The 20,334-nt window shown below is 40.2% G+C and overlaps 1 protein-coding gene across 2 annotated transcripts in view; it reads left to right on the plus strand.

Moving 5' to 3' along the window:
* Positions 1 to 1,259: 1,259 nt before the first annotated feature.
* The window catches only part of SNX13 (sorting nexin 13), a 103,335-nt gene continuing 84,260 nt past the window's right edge, over positions 1,260 to 20,334 (plus strand). Inside the window, exons 1-2 of one of the 2 annotated variants that reach the window (XM_054725902.1) lie at positions 1,260 to 1,918; positions 19,872 to 19,984. In XM_054725902.1, the coding sequence (XP_054581877.1) occupies positions 1,298 to 1,918; positions 19,872 to 19,984 (734 nt within the window). In that variant the 5' untranslated portion in view covers positions 1,260 to 1,297. The remainder of the gene's footprint in view (positions 1,919 to 19,871; positions 19,985 to 20,334) is intronic. The other variant, XM_054725903.1, reaches the window with a different exon arrangement.

A 20,334-nucleotide genomic window follows, 5' to 3' on the forward strand; every position in this document is an offset into this window, starting at 1 on the left:
AAAGCATATCCATGTCATGTTACAGGTTGATGTCTCAAGTTGTGTCTGTATCACCCTTAAAATAAGTGAAAATGCCTTGCTTGTGGAATTGGGAAAACATGTAGAAAATCAAATATTAGGTCAGACACCTAAATTACAGTTTTAATTCACTAGCTAGGATCTTAAATATTAATGAGCCTTCTTCTCTGTTTTATTTACAGGTTGGAAGAGTATCTTTTTCCAGGTTCCTGTTGTCTCTAGTTATCTCTTGGTTTCCCTTAATATCTCAGTCTAGGTAGTTATTTTCCAATCTTATTTCCTATTCATGGTTTACTCTGTCACATTTTACCAGGAACACGTTTTATGGTGTTGCAGAGGCCAGAATTCTGCTGGCCCAGGAAGTATGGAAATTATGTATGGGATGTAGAGTAAAACAACAAAAACCCTACTTGTCCTCAATTAGTAGAATCAAGTAAAACCAGGATTTTTCTTTAATGTCTGGCTGGCTACGGAAAGGAACCATTCTGTTCCCTTGGTGAGGACACAGCAGCAGAGAGATGACAGTCACGTATTAAGTAAATCTCCCTTTCCCAGGAGTACTGGTATCAAGGAAGGGGGGTTGAGGTGGGGGAGACGCTGGCAAAGGGAACCACCTGGCCTTAAGTGTTGCAAAATGCCTTGTGTTATCCCTTGCAAATAAGGCCTGGAAAGGTTCTCTGTGTCAACTCTGGAAATGTACTTCTGGGTTCCTGGGAAGATGGTCTCTGCAATAGGGCAGCACACTTTGGCAGCAGGTCCAGGTCAACCAACACCTGGGAGCCAGAGGCGGGTTCAGATGGAGGGGCTGCTAGGCACACCGCGTTCCGGGAATCGGTCCCCTAGAAGTTGGGAATGTTTGCAATGACACCTGCTGAAGCCTGCTCACCCCGGTAACTCAAAAACAGCCGGTCAAGAAGCCAGTGAAGCTGTAGAGATGGCTGTTAGAAAACAAAAGTGGCTTTTTTTTTTTTTTTTTTTTTTTTTTGCAGAGGTCTCCAAGCCCCCGCTGGTATGCAGGTGGCTGGCCAATCAACCGATCGGCGACAGCCCGGACCGCGGGGATCTGGGTGAAGATGATACGCCCCTATCACTTCCACGACCTGTCGCGCACCCCAGCAGCGACCGCGCCGAGGATCCGTAAGGACGGAGGAAAGTTTCTGTCCAAGTTCGGGAGAGAGTGGCGGAGCCGGGAGAAGTTGCGGGTCGTCTTTAAGCCTCAGACCGTGGAGGACAGAGCCGAACCTGCCGCGTGCATCTCCGGCCGCCGCCGCCCAGGGCAATGCGAAAGGGAAGCGTTCCTACAGGACACCCGCCGCCTGGTCCCCGCGACCCGCGAGCTCCGCAGCGCCGTCCGCCGCGGGCTCGGCCTCTGCCGGTCTCACCGCTCCACCCCAGGGCCGGCCGACCCCGGCGAGCGGCGGAGGACGAGCGGTTCCCGCAGGCGAGCGCGCCGGGTGCCCGGCTGGCCTGGCGCGGGGCCCTCTCTCCACTGCCCGCGGCCCCTCATCGGCCTGGGCGCCCAGCTCCCGGGCCCCCGTCGTCGCCGCCACCGCCGCCGCCGCCGCCCCGCGGGCCTCCGGACGCCCGTCTCCGCTCCCCCACGCGCCGGCGCAGTGGAGACCATCACGAGACGCCGGCGGCTCCCGCGCCCGCCAATGGGAGAGCACGTCGCGGGGAGACGCGGACGTCGCTCTTCCAAGATGGCGGCGCGTCCGTCGCGAGCTGCCGGGCCGGGGGGAAGCCAGCGAAGCCGAGTAAAGCCGCCGCCCGGGAAAGGACTGAAGGGGCTGCTGCCGCCGTTGGCGGCGGCTCGGGCAGTTTCCGCTGCTGCTACGGCTGCTGCCATGCGGCGAGGCTAGGGAGGAGCTCACTCCCCCGGGGTGTAATAATGTTAACGGAGGTAAGCGGCGGCGGCGGCGGCCGGTGTTTACCTGTGACCTGGGGAAGGGGCCGGCGCCGGCCCGGCGGAGGACAGCACGGCCCGCGCCGGCGGGCCGGCCCTCGGAGGCGGGCCGCGGGGCCGGAGGAGCAGCGGGGATCCCACAAGTGCCCCCTGAGGGGAGCCGTGCTGACTCAACAGAGTCCCGCCGCCTCCCGCTGCCCGCGCGCTCTTCTTTCGCAGTTGCCGCTGGCCCGTCCCCCGGCTCCGCTCTCCCTCCGGCGGTCGCCAGCCTCCCAACTCGCCACGCTCCCTTCGCGGTGTCCCTTCCACGCTGCTCGGTGGCATCGTGGGTCTCGGCGTTGCCGCCGGTCCCCGCTGCCCCCGGTTTGCTCGAGGTCTCCCTCCTCTTCCCTTCCTTTCCCTTCCCTTCCCCGGTCTCGGCCTCCGCGGCCCTCCTCCGCCTCCATGCGCGGTCAGCATCCTGCGTTTGTCACTCGGCCAGACCGGCGTGGGTCCCACCCGACCCGTGACTGCTTCGTGGCGTGGACCTGCTCTCTCTCTCCTCCAGCGAAAGGGAGCTGGGCGACCCCCACCCTCACCCCCACCCCCGGTCACCTCTCGCTGACACCGTGGGAAGGAATGAGAAAGTTCTGTTGAACACCCACCCTCTTGGTTGCTTGAGGCTCCCTGGGTGCTCTCCCCCCCCCCCCCCCCTCGGGACCATGTTCCTGGGACCTGAACTGGAAATGGGGCAGCTGTAACTAGCCAGCCAGTTTCCCTTCCTAGTGCCCAGTGCCCATGGCAAAAAGCAGACTTTTTGTTTGTTTTTTTGCGAAGTAAGAGTTTGCCTTTACTAGCAGCGCTTGGAAGGACGCGGTGGACGTAGCCAGGCCCTGGACACGGTGAACCCAGTTGTGTGGAGTGGTGGGTGCCGGTGTAGGCATCACTGAAGGTGCACTCCGCAGCTTGTGGGTTTAAGGGAAACATCTTCAAAGCTCCTCAGCTGAAGTCCTGGGAGGATTCCGGGGTCAGCTCTCAGGGACTACTAGCTTGGGCATCTTTGGGGCTGAGCTATGAACTATAAGGGTAGGAAACCATTTAAAGGGGCCATGGGAAGTATTTTTATTTGGGCCCAAAAGGAACATAAAAATGTTGGTAGAGGAGTGTGGAAATTTGATAATAAAGGATTTCCTTGCCTTTTCCAACTTGGCTACCTCTGAGGAACTTCCTACCTGGGTGATTCTTGGTACTGAATAATCTATGCACAGAGCCTGGCATATGATTTGTTTATGCAATACGTACTGATTGATTTTTAATTCATCAACTGCTTATTTCTAGTAGTTTGTAGTTCGCTCTGTATTTCTAAATTCCCCCGATTTTTCATTCCTGGAGTCTTATTTCATTCCCGAAGATTGTGGTCTATAATAAGCTTGGGTTGTCATTAGCACTATCAGGTTTAAACAAAAAAAAAAACACCTTAGAAGTAGCAGAAGTTCTATTTTTACCCGCAGTGTGATGTTTTGGTGGGAATCACTAGCCTTATAAGTTTCCACTGTTGTCTCTAATGTACAGTCTTTTTTGAGATAATCTCTTGATTAAATTTGGCTTGGGTTAGCACATGAACTCATTGTGTTTGCTAGTAAAATAAATAGATTAGTGTCTTGATTTGGAAAGATGGAACTTTCTAAGCTTTTGTATTTTAAAATAATTTTGTTTCGGCGACATATCTTCAGCAGTAAGTCAGTGATAGTAGTAAGAGGCACTATAGTGCTTTGTGTGTACTGGGCATCGCTTATAAGAGGCAGTGCCAGGGTTCCAGCGAAGCCTGCTAACCACCACACTGGAGTGCCTCTAGATTAAAAGGTACTTGGGTCTTATCTATGGTTTTAGTAGTCATCGTATAGATTATAAAACTGAAGTCCAGAGACTTGTCCAAGGTCAAGCAATTACTAGTGGCAAAGGTGAAACTAGAATCCCATTTCCTACTCGGTAAGGAACTCTGATTTCTCAATGAGTAGTTTTCAGCTCTTTTGATAGAGTTTAAAATAGGCTACTTGTCTGAATATGGTCAGTAAATAAACTGGGAAAGTTATCATTACTTGAGGAAAACTTTTTGCTTTACTTCTAGCTTTTTTGTTTGTTTGAACAAGGCTCAAAAATAGTCCTATTTTGAAATATTTTAGATACACAAATTTTACTCATTGTTAACTACTAAAAAATTAGTAGTGTGGGACTCCTTTTTACTGCTATCTTTTAGTGCTAACTTTAGATAAGAAAATTTTAGGAGATGTGATTTAATTTGTGTTAGATATTAAAATGTATAATGAAAAACTATATTTTGAACGATTCTTATGTTCAACAAGCATATACTGTGCTCAGATTGTACCATCTGCTTGGTTCTTTTATGTTTTGACATTGAAGTAGGTGATATTATCTCCATTAGCCTGATGAGAAGACCAAGATTGAGAGTTTATAAAGAGGCTTGCTTGTAATAAGTGGTGGAGCCAGCTGTCACACCTAAGTCCTCTTATTCCACATTGTGTGCTGTGTTTGCGCTCAGTATGGAATGCATCATAAAATTTTTGTGGCTGATAATCAGCAATATACTATTTTTAGTTGTTTTTCTTTTTAACCAAGGTGGGGATTCCAAGTATGTAGACAAATAATAACAAAGTGATAAACATTTATAAGAAACTCCAGTTTTGCTTTTTGTCATAATAGATCTTTGAAACCTTTTCTTAACCAAGGTGGGGATTCCATGTATGTAGACAAATAATAACATAGTGATAAACATTTATATGAAACTTCAGTTTTGCTTTTTGTCAGAGTAGATCTTTGAAACCTTTTCAGAAATGAGAAACCATGCAAGTGATCAACTAAGGGCTATGCTAAGTTAAAAGAGAAAATTGGTCAATTGAGCAAATATGTACAATGAACTTTGAAACTTGAAAATATGATAGATTAGTGTGAATTGAAAGTCGTATTGCTCCAAAAGGTCGTATTGCCTTTTTTTGTTTTGTTTTTTAATGTCTGTTAAAATTTCCTCTCCTACTGTCTTTGCCCCTGTTAGGAATTCTTACTCTTAATGTTACTCCTATGATATCTGACAAAAAATTTGTCACAGTAGACTTGAAAGTTATTTGTTTAATCCCCCCTCACCTTCTAACTCCTCATCCCCATTTTAAAAATAAGAATTAACTTCCATATATCAGAATTAGTTAGATATGGGATATTTACCTGATAATTTGTTTCATCCAAATTTTCACAACATTGAATATAAGAAAATATTTATCAGTGAGTTTTTGTTAAACATACTTTTAAACTATTTTTTAATGTTTCAAAAGCTAATAGGGTTATTCTGAGCATTTATTATAACAGAGAATGAAGGTATAGAAGATGTAGGAAAAAATGCTAAATTTATACTAATGCTCTGGAGGTTGTTTTTGCATAAAAACCAATTACCAGCCTATTGACACTTGTCTTGTGCTTTTAAAAATAGTGAATACAAATTGTAGTTATTTAAACTTGTTAGTTTGGGTTGTGTGCAAACGTGGGGAATTAGATAATGTTAAAAATCGTTTATATTTGTGTTACTTCCATCAGATTTATTGATTTTTATATATTAGCACTAATTCTTGACTTTATGATTAACAAATATGATACAGATGAGAAAAGATATAAACTGCAGCACTTTTATTTTATTTTTCTTATGTGTCCAAAGACAGGGAACCATAGGCAAGCCCTTGTAGGAGAGTTAAACTGCAACACTTTTAGAAGTCCCAGGTTAATAGTTGTTAAGGGAGTAAAATTTTGTGGTTCAAATAAATTTGGAATATATTTGCCTAAAGGAAGTTAAATAGATTTCTTTTCTGGAGAAGCTCATAGCTTTTGATAAGTGATTTACTTACAAAGGTGATAGAATTTGCATTATATTGCAAAGTTGTTTAACTTATTGGTTTTGGCAAACTCTCACTAATATGGAGAGTTACAGAATTTCTTGTATTTTATTTTAGGAAATCCTGAGTGTTGATGAGTTGTTCATCAAGGAAGGGGCTCTGGACTTGCAGGGATCTTTTATACAGACACAATCTCTCTCTTTCTCTCTCTTACACACACACAACTAACAAGGAAAAGCACCTCAGGTCCATTGGCATTCAAAGGATGTTAAGAGCTAGAAAATGTTGTGAGGAGAGGGAACTTTGAATAAAGCAAGTGGACAGCTCTTAACATACCATTTTTTAAAAAGTGGTTGAAATTGAGAGAATAAGCTGGACTCATGGTAATGCATTCTTATATCTATCAACATATGATACCTACCACAGTAGTGAGGTAACACACAAATGATCTATATGTTAAACATTATAAGGATGAGTCTCAACTTTACTTATTTATGATGTGACATTGGGGAAGATGTTTGAACTTTGAGCCTTAGTTTCCTTCTGTGTAAAATTGGTATAATAATAGCACCTTTCTAAGCTGCTTTCTCATTGTTGTGAAGATCAAATAAAATGAAATAAGGTATATAATTCTTTGTAAACTGACAGTCATCATACAGATATCAGTGGTTAGTACATCAGGTTTTTTTCTATATGCCTTGTACTAATGTGAATTCAAGTCCTAGGTTCTGTCTAGCTTTATGGCTTGCTAGTTTCTCTGTTGTGGGTGGATCCCAGGAAAAAGATGTGCCTTGACCATTGGTGTAATTACAGCGGAGGTGTTGTAGGCCTCAGGAATGGCAATAGGTGTCTGAGTGGTGGGGTCAGACCCGACCTGGGTTTAGCAACCCAGGTACTTGGGTTCTGGCTAGGAAAGAATTCAGAGTTGAGACCCAAACTGTAAGAGAACATTTATTTGGTAAATCACAGAAGTAGAAGAAGTAATTCCTAAAAGAAATGAGCTTAGGAAACAAGTTATAGAGGTAAAGTATGGGCCCTTGGAGCTTGGGAGTGAGGAACCTAATGGTAACCTATCTGGGGCAGAAAGCGGGTGGGGAAGGATAAGGGGAAAGGGAGAGGGAAAGAAAAAGGCACTGGTGTATTCCAGGGAAGGAGAACACACTGGAGTCCTTGTCCTAACTGTTTTAAGGGTAGAGATTTTAGGGTCAGTCCCAGGGGAAGATCCTAATAGAAATTCAGCAGTTTTCCAGGTGTGTCCTTTCAGAGGGGTGGTCTCCACTCATTGATTGGCTGGCACCAGGGTCCTGAGGTCAGCCTTGGCTGGTTTTGTTGTTTATCTGGGCCTGGACCTGAAGTACAAGGGAGGCATAGATATTAGCTCTAGGGAGGGAAGGTCAGAGGATCCAAACCACAAGTCCAATGATATGCTAGGGGAGGAAAAGTCACCTGGAGGTGAGGTCCCACCCTACAGTTGATAGTCCTTGCTGGGCCCCTGGGGCTTTCCACCCTAGTGACTTTATGTACCTAGCCCTTTGGTCCTTGCTCTGCTCAGATCTGTCTAACTGCCTACCTCAGGAGGCAGGGAATAGACGTCAAAAAGAAGTGAAAGAAAAAAATATAGACTGAGAGCATGTCCTGCAAACTAATAATGAGGGTGGTTTATTGTGTGGCTGGTAAACTGATGCCAAAGAATTTCTGAAAGGGAAATTCCAAAAAATATTTTGTAGAAGGTTACTTACTTGAATGTTAGCAATGATTTGTGTGTATATATTAAGAAAGTAGAGGCCTGGTGCATGAAAATTCATGCTTTGGAGGGGGGCGTCCCTCAGCCCAGTCTGCCTCTTGCACAGTCTGGAGCCCTCAGGGGCGGGAGGTGACCCAACAATCAGGGACAGGTGACGCCTCCATCACACCTCTGCTGCTGCCACTGCTGGCAGTGGTGCCATCTTTGAGGGTGGGGAAGTCAATTAGCATATTCCCTCCTTATTGGCTATGGGTGCTGCCATCTTTGAGTGTGGGGCAGTCAATTAGCATATTCCCTACTTATTGGCTGTGGGCGCCATCATCTTTGTGATGGTGTGAGGGTCAATTAGCATATTCCCTCTTTATTAGATAGGCTATTTGTAAGAAATAATTTATTTTTAACCAGTCCTGGTAATTCTAAAAATCCCAGTACCATTCTTAAAAGGAGAAGCTGTTGTTCAGGATGATTTTTATAAGGCTTTAGTTATGATTTGTACCGGACATTAATTTGTGTGGATTAATTTGTTCACCAAACACAAACACACCTACTAGTGTGGTAGGCATATGCTAAGTTCTGTTGCTGAAGTGGTGGGTCAGACCTAAAACCTGTCCTCAGGTAAATTAACTATCAATTAAATTGTGCCACTTTGGCCACCATTCTACTGAAGAGTTGAGATCTTTTGTCAGAATAAAACAAATAACATAATTAAAAGGGAAAATGAAGAGGAAGAAAAGGTTGGAGAATGTAATTAAAAGGTTATTACCTGTATTAGTTATATCACTCCAGGTAAAGCTACCCGTTTGGATGAGATGGCAGCTTTGAGATGAGCTTCTTAAAACTGGAGTCAGCCCATCTCTGTTGTCTGTATTTGCCCCAAGCTAATTCACAGTGTGGCATGAAAGAAAAAGTGAGAACAGAGAAGAAAACCTGTGAATTTATCATTATTTCTTTCCTAAAAAGATTTTTAAATCTTAAGAGGTCTATCAAATTTTACTGAAAAATCCCAGCTGAATTCAATTTTCCTGGTGAAAGTTATATTTGGTCCTCACCCACCTTTCATTTATTTGCTTTTTTTCACTTCTTCCCAACTTGAATGTTAACTCCTGAAGATGGAGCTTACAAATTGTATTTCCAGTGCCTGGAACAGAGTTGGATGCTTAGTAGTCCTCACTCAGTATCTATTGGATGAAGGTTGAGTATTTTCTGTAGTTAAATTAAGGTAAAAGTGAAAAATTACCAAGACAGACATTGTCTATGGTAAATTTAAACTATCACATTAATTACCCTCCAGGGATTATTTATTATCAATGTCCATTAGACATTTTTTTAATAGTGCACTGTGGTTTAATAATGTGTTTGGGATCACAAAACACACAAAAAATTGACAGAAAAGTTAAATATCAAACTTTTAGTTAGAATGGAAGTCTCTTAAATTTTTCTATAGGGAAAAATCTGATTAGATTGATGTTATTATATAACCAATTATAAATGCAAGAACAACTTGGATTTAATCTTGTATCTTGCGCTGTTTAAATTTTATTATGATTTCATGTGTACCACTTAATAATGTATTCCTAAACTAGATAAACTGAAAGAAAGCTTTGTTTATAATAATATTGCTGATTTTTGTGGCACTTTATTGAATATTTCACAGTTTGTAGCCTTTAATGCTATTTTGAAAGTTGCAAGTATGAGTAAAAATTTGGTCATGGATTTCAACAAGTTGGAAAATTTGGAGGCACATTTTCAAGGAGTGCAGCTGCTACCACAATCTCTCCACTCAAGTGCCTCTCAGTGTTGCATTATTAGGTCATTTCTCCCATCTACAATTCCATTGCATGTTTAGAAATAATGTGAGCCGGAAAAGTTCAATAGTAATTTCTGTGTTCAACTGTGAAAATTAAATTGTTCTAATGATCTTTAAATTAGTCCCAGAGACTCATATATATCAAGTGGAGTAGTTCACATTTGTGGGCTTATTGCACTGTTTTCTCCAGTTTCCTGCGGGACCTTTTTATTCTGATGCCTCTGTGAAATCCCTGAGGTGAATGCTGCTTTGCTTTTGACCTTAGCCCTGCATTGTTGAAAGACTCCTTGGATGTTACTCTATTTAAACCTGAATTCCTTTTGCTCCTGGAACCCTGGGGCTATTTTTAGCCTGGCTGTGCTTTGGCACATGAGTATGTGATTCTTTGTATTGTGACTTTTATTTTCAGGCTAGAGTTGTATGACAACATGCATGTGTGGAGAATGGCTTTTAGATTCACCATCATTTCAGGCTTGGAAATTATAAAACTGATTGAAGTTGTACAATTTTAATGAAAGAGTTAAGTATGAAGTAAAATTTCATCTCATTTTAGTTATCACATAAAATTTTGGAAATAATGGTATGATTTTAAGGTCTTATTTGCTCTCCAGTATTTCTTTAAATCATAATATTGTAGTTTAGAATTCGTTCTTGATTTCTCTTCCTGAGTTTGAGATGACAATTTGTTCTCAGAATTTTTCTCAGGGTGTTTAATCAGTTTGCAACTATTAATAAAATCAGCTATTTTTATATCCAGTGTTATTTTACTTACTAGCATTTGATGTTTTTTCTTGACTAATAGTACCTAAGTGCTCAACACTTAAACCATTGCAATATTCCAGTCCTGGTAAAAGTTAGCAGAGTAAGAGTGTTGTAGGTGGTGGGTATTTGGGTGTAGGTATTTGGGTTCTGGCTAGGAAAGAATTCAAAGTCCAGACCCAAACTGTAAGAGAACATTTATTTGGTGAATTACAGAGGTAGACAAAGTCATTCCTAGAATGGGCTAGAGGTACAGGAAGGGCCCTTGGAGCTTGGGAGTAACGTGCCTGGGGGGAGGGGTGGGGAAAGAAAGGGAAAAGCAAGGGCATACTCCAGGGAGAGAGAAAGAATGCACTGGGTCCTCCGTCCTAAGGGTTTTAAGAGCAGAGATTTTAGGGGAGGTCCCAGGGGACGTTCTCAAGAGAATATTCAGCAGTTTTCCAGGTGTGTCCATTCAGGGTTGTGGTCTGATTGATTGGCAGGCACAAGAGCAGAGGGGACATTATTCAGTGGAGCTGGTCCTGATGTCAGCCATGGCTGGTATTGTTGCTTATCTGGGAGTGGAGCTGAAATACAACTGAGGCATAGATGTTATCTTTAGGGAGGAAAGATCAGGGGGTCCAAACTTCAGGACCAGGAATATACTATGGGAGTAAAAGTCACCCAGGAGGCAAGGTCCCACTCTATAATTGATTGTCCATTGCTAGGCACCTGGGGCTTTCCACTCTGATGACCTTCTATCCCTAGGAGAGAGAGACACATCAATGATGAGAGAGAATCATTATTGGCTGCCTCCTGCACTTCCCCTACTGGGTTTGTAACTGGTCAGGTTACATGCCAGGGTTGTAGGCTAGATCCCCAGTAGGGAGGTTGGGCATGCAGGAGGCAACCCATCGATGTTTTTCTCTCATCCATGTTTCTATCTCTCTCCCTCTCCTTTTCTCTCCCTCTGAAATCAATAAAAATATATCGTAAAAAAAAAAAAAAAGTCCAGCTGGTGTGGCTCAATGGTTGAGCATCAACCCATAAGCCAGGAGGTCATGGTTATTCCTGGTCAGGGCACATGCCTGGATTGTGGGCTTGACCCCAGTGTGCGGCATGCAGGAGGCAGATGATCTATAATTCTCTCTCATCATTGATGTTTCTATTTCTCCCTCTCCCTTCCTCTCTGAAATCAATAATAATTAAAAATAAATAAATACATAAAAATAATAAAGTATTTGTAATACAGTTTTTGTTAAAAATATTACAAGCTTCTTGAAAAGTAAATCTGCAGAAGTGTATTTAGTAAAAAGTAAAAGTGTGATTGGCTTTCTCCATTTTAAAAAGAGTCTGGGTACTTCCATACTGTTCTTTTTTAAACACATAGAGAATTTTCATTCAATTTTAAAAATTATTCTTAAAGATAGTGATATGAACTATCTTTTCCTACTTTGATAAATTTCTCAATTGTTTACTTAACTTTTCCAGTAGTTTTTTTTTTTATTATATTTTATACTCTTCTCCCTGTCACCTGGGCACCTGGGGCTTTCCACTCTGATGACCTTCTATCCCTAGGAGAGAGAAGGTCACTACAATAAATGTGAATAGTAGTTGCTCAATGAGTTGATTTGACACAGACCAAGGGCATGTGGAACTTAAGTGTTAAGATGCCAATTAATTAATGATCAGAAAGGAAGATAAACTGGTGAAGATTATCACTGGGAAAGAAATCTCAACTTATATAACATTGATTTTGATGACGAATCCGAAGATCTGTGTATTCAATAATACTTACTGTATGTGTCATATTTTATACTTGGTACTAAGAGTACACCATTGAACAAAGCATATACAATTTATGTCCTCACGTGACTTGTGGCATATGGTATATGCAGGAAAATAAACAGGCAATTACAGTATAATGTGATAAATGAGGATATTGGCAATGAGGAACCATGGAGTCCAGTCTCAATAGGGAAGTGAATATACTAGTAGAAGTGGGTAAAGTAAGGAGAAAGTAGAAGAATCTAGTGTCTACAACTGTGAGTGTAAATGAAAAATAGAGGCAGATGGTGTAACTGATGTAGAACTGGAAGATTTTAATTTTCCAATTTCTCATTCAGAGAAGATAAGATATGATGAAGTTAGAGTGTGGTCTATAGTGCCTAAAGTGGAATTGCGTGAAAGATGGTGGAGGTGAAATGCTTATGATATTAAAAATGGACTGTTGGATGTATTACCCTTACATATGTTGAAATAATTCAAGGTATGTAGTACTTGGGATAGAGAAGAATGTTGTGTGCCACATGTCAAGAGTTTTGAGTCCTTTTGGAGATCAGTGGTTTTCACTCTGACTGTATATTGTAATTACCTGGAGAACTTCACACACTACTAATGCTCCATTCTAACTTTGCTGCACAGTGGAAGCTCTAATGGTTAGCTCCCATCCCTAGCTATTCTGATTTACTTTGTATGGAGTGTAACCTGGGCAGTGGGATTTTAAAATGCCCCCAGGTAGTTCTAACGTGTAGAAATTGCACAGGAAGGGCTTTTTACAGAAAACTGGATGGGAGCTATGGTTGGGACTGTGATCATCCTACATCATGAAGTTGAGAGGATTGCAGGAGAAGCAGCTTTTACTTAAAACAAACTGAAAAATTTGAGTATACCAATGCATTTGTTTTTCATGGAACAGAGTAAACCTAGAGGGAAGCTTTGGTAGGGAGGGAAACAGTGGGAAGTTAGAGGAGGAAAAAGCAAGAACAGTACAGTGATTAGAGTACAGGAGAAGACCAATAAATTTAGCTGTTGGGGGTGACCAAAGATAACAGGGCATATTGGCCTGGAAAATAGTTTCAGCAATCCCATAGTGGTTGATAGACCTTAATGGGTTGAACTTCATTGAAAGTCCTAGCCTTGTACCCTTCTCTTTGTTAAGGGATTTGGATTGATTGTGAAGGTGGTTGGATCTTCAAGACCCATGGAGAGACCCATAGTTCCAGGCTGAAGTGGTTAGAGGCCCATCTGTTTTGACACCAGCAGGCTGAGACTGTAGTATCAAGGCTTGGTCAGTTTTGCATAGCATAGCTCTGCTCACTCTGACATGCTGCTTGTGAGAGTTTGACACTGCTGTACCTAACAAAGCCTTTACTGTTTCTTTACTTTTTATACTAGATGCTTTTTAGGAACAATTTTAATTGTCCAGTTTCAGATTTCTAAACAACGACTGATAGGTGTCATTTTTCTAATATATTTTATTGATTTTTTACAGAGAGGAAGGGAGAGGGATAGAGAGTTAGAAACATCGACGAGAGAGAAACATCGATCAGCTGCCTCCTGCACACCCCCCACTGGGGATGTGCCCGCAACCAAGGTACATGCCCTTGACCGGAATTGAACCTGGGACCCTTAAGTCCGCAGGCCGACGCTCTATCCACTGAGCCAAACCGGTTTCGGCTCATTTTTTTTAATGTATAAGAATTATATTAAATTTAGAAGAGTGAAAAGGGACCTTATATATTACCTAAGCAAACTTCTCTTATTTATTTATACATTAGAAATTCATGCATAGAGAATCAAAATGAGTTTCACAATGAAACCGCTCAGCCTAGAGTATAAACTGTATCTGAGCTTAGAAATTTATAATTGTTAAATTGATTCAGATTTGTTTTAAGAATAAATTGATTAACTCATTAATTTGACATGTAACTCAATTTTTTTTGAACTTGTAAACTTGGAAAATGAGAAGAACATCAGTCATCACTCAACAAATTTAATTTTCTTTTAAAATTAAAGCAAGCTTTTTAAGGTATAATACAGTCTTCAAGCACCACCTTAGTTATGCAAATAAGCTTTGAAATCACCTTTGAATGAAGAATTATTAGTAAAAATTTTTCAATATAATTTTGGTCAGGATAAGATAAATAGTAAAGTAGTAAATTTGGTATCAGCTTGATGTAGAAATAAGAAAATTATATGCTAAGTGGAAAATAAGACTTTTATATGATTATATTATATCGTTAACTAGTAATTAAAACCCACTGCTTTTACTAAGCAAATATATGCCATGATTAAAGCTCTTATACCTTTTTTTCAAATATTTTTTTATTGATTTCAGAGAGGAAGGAAAAGGGAGAGAGAGATAGAAACATTAATGATGAGAGAGAATCATCGGTCAGCTGCCTCCTTCATGCCCCCCCCCCCCCCAACTAGTGATCTAGCCTGCAACCCAGGTATGTGCCCTTGATCAGAATCGAACCTGGGACCCTTCAGTCTGCAGGCCTATGTTCTATCCACTGGGCCAAACCAGCCAGGGCAAGGCTCTTAAACTTTTAAAAATTTGGTGACTTTGTATACAGTGGCGTTATTTCATGTGTTTGAATTACGCAACTAAAGGTAACTTTTCTAGGCTCTGACACCAAGTAGATGAAGCCTATTATGGATCATGGGGATTTAGGCTATATCAAAAAGATGCTTTTAAAAAATTATTTATTTATTTATTTGAGGGGGAGAGAGTAGGGGAGAGAGGGGAACAGAAATAGTGTTGGGGAGACGGAGGGAGGGAGGGAGGGAGGAAGGAAGGAAGAGAAAGACATCAGTTTGTTGTTTCACCCCTTTTATTCATTCACTAGTAGCCCATTTGCAGGAAAAATCCTGCAAGCGGCCGCATGTGCTGCCGCCGCTATTTCGGCCGCCGCGCCTGCACCTGCGCGCTGCTGCCACCCGCCCCGCCCGGGCTTTCCCTCTGGCAGCCATCTTGCTTTCCGCTTTTCTTCCGTCTTCCTTCTAAGTTGTCTTCAGTCTTCACTCCTCCCTCCCTCCGCATATGCAAATTAACCACCATCTTTGTTGGGAATTTGCATACCCTGATTGGCTGGTGGGCGTGGTTTGGCTGGTGGGCGTGGTTTGGGCGTAGCGAAGGTGCGGTCAATTTGCATATTACTATTTTATTAGGTAGGATTGGTTGATTCTTGTATGTACCCTGACTGGAGATCAAACCCGAAATCTTGGCGCATCCAGACGACACTCAAATCAACTGGTTTCCCTGGCCAGGGCCAGGGCACTTTTAACAGCTGGGTTAAGACCTGCATTTTTATATGTATCTTAATTTCTCATTAAGCTAGGAGTAATAACAGTAATTAGCCTAACATTGATCATTGCATCATGGACTTATTTACTCCCCACAACAACCACATGACAGAGGTGAGCAAATAAAGGCATATAGTGGTTACACAACTAATAAATAAATATGAAAGGTGAGATTTGCACTTTGATTACTCTGACTCCAGAGTCCATACTTTTTGAGCACTATGCTATACTACCATCTATATTTCTTCTTAAGTTTTGAGAAGTAAATGAGAATAGGATATGTAGAATGCTTGGTACAATTTTAGCTTTTACAGCTTTTTGGGGTACAGTATTGTGAATACAGTTTGTGGACCTAGAGGTTAATTTGGGGAGAGTTTTAAGTATGTCGTTTTCCTTGGTTCTAAACCAGTGGTCGGCAAACTCATTAGTCAATGGAGCCAAATATCAACAGTATGACGATTGAAATTTCTTTTGAGAGCCAAATTTTTTTAACTTAAACTATATAGATAGGTACATTGTTATTAACTTAATTAGGGTACTCCTAAGCTGGCCTTTGCTAAAAACTCAAGGGGCCAAAGAGCTGCATGTGGCTTGAGAGCCACGGTTTGCCGACCACTGTTCTAAACAGTATTGGTAACTTGTTAGAATGGAAGAATCACAGGCCCCACCCTAGACATCCTGAAGCAAAATCGGCATTTAAAAACCTAACAGTTTAAGAACTTCTGCCTTAGGTTATGTTGAAGGTTTCTGCCAACTCACGGTTGGTCAGTGATTCTAGAACACCAGCCAGTGTGGATATTTCAGTCTTAAATATTATATTTAGAGAGGAAAATGGTAATCTATCAAGAATTACTTTAATGTAAATCATTGTAATATAGATTTATTCCTGGTTTTGTTTTGGCTTTCATTTTAAGTCAGCTCCTGAAGTAATACCTGTTTGGATTTGTAAAAGGTTTCTGACATAGTACCAAATTGTCCTAAATTTTGTCCTGTATTATCTGAGGAAATAATTATAACTTAAGCTTTTTAAATGGTATTAAGGCAAATGTTGTTTTTTTAAATATATTTTTATTGATTTCAGAGAGGAAGGGAGAGGGAGAGATAGATAGAAACATCTATGATGAGAGAGAATCATTGATCTGCTGCCTCCTGCATGCCCCTACTGGGGATTGAGCCCGCAACCTGGGCATGTGCCCTTGACGGGAATTGAACCCAGGACCCTTTAGTCTGCAGGCCAACATGCTTATCTACTGAGCCAAACCAGGCAAGCATTTAAATAAATGAGGCATGCAGCCTGCCTGCCTCGAGTTTGACATGCTTGGGGGCAAGGCAAATGTTTTTCTTAATCTCACCAAGTAAGATTATAATTTCAGACAATTTTATATATATATATATATATATATATACACACACACACACACACACACACACACACACACACACACACACACAGTAGAGGCCTGGTGCACGAATTCGTGCATGGGTGGGATCCCTCAGCCTGGCCGGCAATTGGGGCCGATCGGGGCCAATAGAGACGGGGCGGGGGAAGGGACCAAGGGAGGTTGGCCGGGTGGGGGGAGGTACCATGGGAGGTTGACTTTGGGAGCTCACTGACCACCAGGGTGCAGCTCCTGCATTGAGCATCTGTCCCCTGGTGGTCAGTGTGTTGTCATAGCGACCAGTCGACCCGGTCATAATGGTCGCTTAGGATTTTATATATATAGATGGGAACACTAAGAATAACACAAAGCTTTCTTATTTTTGAACAGTTCCCTATTCTGATGTTTCATTGAGCAGATTACCTGAGCAAATGAGCACCAAACTTGCTTGATTGGAATTGTTTAATTTTATTAATCTCTAGAATATTAAAATTTCTCTCAAACTTAATTTAGGAAAGGGTTGTCTCAAGATTTAAAAAATAATGTGACAGTAATGTCTGTTTGTTCATGGTTAAATCACTACCATGGTAGGTGTTTACAAATATTTATTCAATTAATGAATAAAAGTTTGTTTTCGGTGAATTTGCCACTGTTTTCAAGTGCATAACATACTTACAAGATTCTGAAAAGGAATTTTTAGACAGTTGAGCATCTCCCCCATATTAACTAATTGTTGCATTAAATAATCTTCCCCATATTAACTTAATTTTGGTTCTTTTTTTGGTAAGTTTTTTAATTGTGGAAGATATGATTCAAACAAAAGAACAAATAAAACATTTAACCAGTTAACTGCCATAAGTGTCTGTAGACGAAGCAGCAGACCTTCTTTAATATAATTAAATTAAAAATATGGCAGTTAACTGGTTAAAAAGCAAACACCTCCTTAAGAAGCAGAACACTACTGAGTATTTGAGAAGGCCCCAGGTGTTGTCCTCCCATTGCACGCTCTCTTCCTGTATCCCCAGAGAGAGCCACTTTGCTTGGTTTTATTTTTAAGACCTTCAAATAGATCAGAATTTATCTTTAATTATTTGTTTAACTTTGGAAAATGGACTTGCAAGCATAAATCTTAACTGTGTAAAGAAAGAGTAATATTGCTACTATTAGATCAAGTCTCACTGAAGGAGGTAGGTTGAATAGTCTCATTTCTGCTTTCCTGAGAGTTGACAAGAACTCTTTTCAGGGAAGTCCATGGATAAGACTTTGAGTGAATCCTGGAAAATAGCATCTGTTTCCCATAGTTGGACATCTGGCGGTACTGTGGTACCAGTCCTATATAGAAGAAGTAAAAATAACCAGAAAACCCAAAACACTGAGTGACATAAAAAAAGATAAAAATAAATGGAAAAATAGAAGAATCAATATTATAAATTCTCTTTAAATCTTGTCCAAGATTTCTGTTCATGTATCATCTAATCTTTGAGAGCTTCTTAGATCAACCAGATGAAGTTGCTTTATTTTTCACCATGATGCTTATCCCCATCTTACAAGAACTATATAGTTACTTATTTGTCTTTTTTCCCTTTCTGGAATGTAAACTTAAAAAGATGTGTGTATATCCTACACCCAGAATGGAGGATGGCAGAGCCCTAACTGTCCCAACCCACTTCTGCCTCCATTCCCTTTCCAAAAGATTGGGGGGAAAACAGGTCAAAGTGATAATGCCTGTGAAGAAAGTGCAGCATGTTTACAAACTGGTAAGAAAAGCTTTGCCAGTTTGTACTACAAGTGGGAGAGAAACACCATCAAGGGGATCTCCTGTAGCACAAAGGAGGTCACTTTCTGTTTCCCTTTCTAACAGACCAGACTTATGGATTAGGCATTTTGGCTGCATATGGACTAATAATTGCTAGACCACAATACAGGGCCCAATTCCAGCTACAAAATTACTCAATGCCAATGAATGTTGTGATGGTACCTTATAATTCTCTGATTGGGAAATTTCACATTTTTTCCATCTAACCCCAGAGGTGGGAGAAGCAGGTGTATGAAATATCCAGGCTCAGACCAAAAGGCAGTGCTTGGACTGCAATCAAGTAATCACTGCAAAGTAGTTCCCAGTAGCAAGAAATTACATCCAGATTCTCATGGAGACTACTGTAGGATATAGAGTAGGAGCATGAAAGCAGTCACACCTTGTGCTTTTTAAAAAAATTAATGAGGGTATGCTCATCTTTCTCTCCTTATTGAATGTAGACTTATCAGGATATGTTTTATTCACTGGTTTCCCCAGCATCTAGAACTTACAGCACATAGGAAGCATTCAATGATTGTGAATGAATGAATGAATAAATAAATAAATACAACTGTCCTTTCTCTCCTAATTCACAGCACTTACTGTCTATTGCATAGTTTTTTGGTCATTAATTTTGTTCAGTTTAGCATCTTATAATGCTTTGTATTATTTTCTTTTGGTTTAGTGTCTAATTGTTTCATTCCTATAAGACAGTCTTCTCTGTGCTCCTTGATGGAGAGAGACAAATGCTTCCCTGTATACCTCACAGATGGATATAACTTGTTGATGGATATAACTTGTTGAATTGAATACATTTATTTATTCATAATGACTTAAATTGTTAAAATCCAGTTTGCCTTCAACAAAAGTATTTCTATTGGATTCTAAATGAAATAAGGTTTTTTGTTGTTTTTTTAATTATGGATAATTTTTGGAGATGTTTTGTTGCGCTCATGATAAATTTTGCTAAGTGGAAGTTGGAAGTTTAGTGATTATAATTTTACAAATTTCTACACACAGCTTTCAGTGAGATATGGATTTCTTACCTGGAAATTTTAATTTAAAAAAAAGTTATACTATAGTTATATTTCAACTTAGTTTTGAAATGAAGCATTCAAAATAAGCACAAAGTTAGTCTACATTTTACATATGCTTTTGCATATATAAATACACAAATGTTTTTATAAATACTTTATCATTTCTCATTCCAGCATATTATTTAACAATGTGTAACTATTTAATCTTGTACCTTTACATTGTCACTAGATTTTAAAAAATCATTACTGATGTTCTATGAATAAATCTCTTCCTACATTCAGGTTTTGTATATCATTTCTTGGAGGTAAATTTCCAAAAATGTACTTAACACTTTCAAAAGTAAATATTTTAACAGTAATTAAAACAGTACTATAAATGTACAAAAGGAGAAATTTAAAACTATATAAAAGTTTTCTTGGTTTTTTTATCATTCATATTTATTTTTAAAAACTTTTTTTTTTTTTTTTTTTTGCTTTATTTCAGACCAGTCTGTCCATATGGGGATGGGGAAGCCTTGGCGTTGTCCTTTCTCTAATAACCTTTGGACCCTTTGTAATATTTTATTTGGCATTTTATATCCTCTGCTTTGTGGGTGGGTAAGTATAATCAGTGATAATTTTGCAATTCATGTCATGTTCTGTTTTTCAAAATTGAAAAAAATAACTAAGAGAAATGGAAGTATGGTTTATTATGAATGCTGTTTTTATAAATTGTTTTTACCAAAGTTTAAAAGTAAAATTGAGACACTTATAGAAATAAAATTATTTGTGCCAGAAATATGGTTAGTCATCTTCAAAAGTAAAATAAAATTGTTAATGATACAAACTTTTTTGTGATAAATTTTTACGATTTTTTAAAAATTCCTTTTGGTATTACTCCTTTAAGGTTGAAATTACTTTATCTATTATAACAGTAACAAGATAAGTAAGTTATATTGAGATAACAC

The sequence above is a fragment of the Eptesicus fuscus genome, chromosome 14, assembly GCF_027574615.1.
Source record: "Eptesicus fuscus isolate TK198812 chromosome 14, DD_ASM_mEF_20220401, whole genome shotgun sequence".
Lineage (NCBI taxonomy): Eukaryota > Metazoa > Chordata > Mammalia > Chiroptera > Vespertilionidae > Eptesicus > Eptesicus fuscus.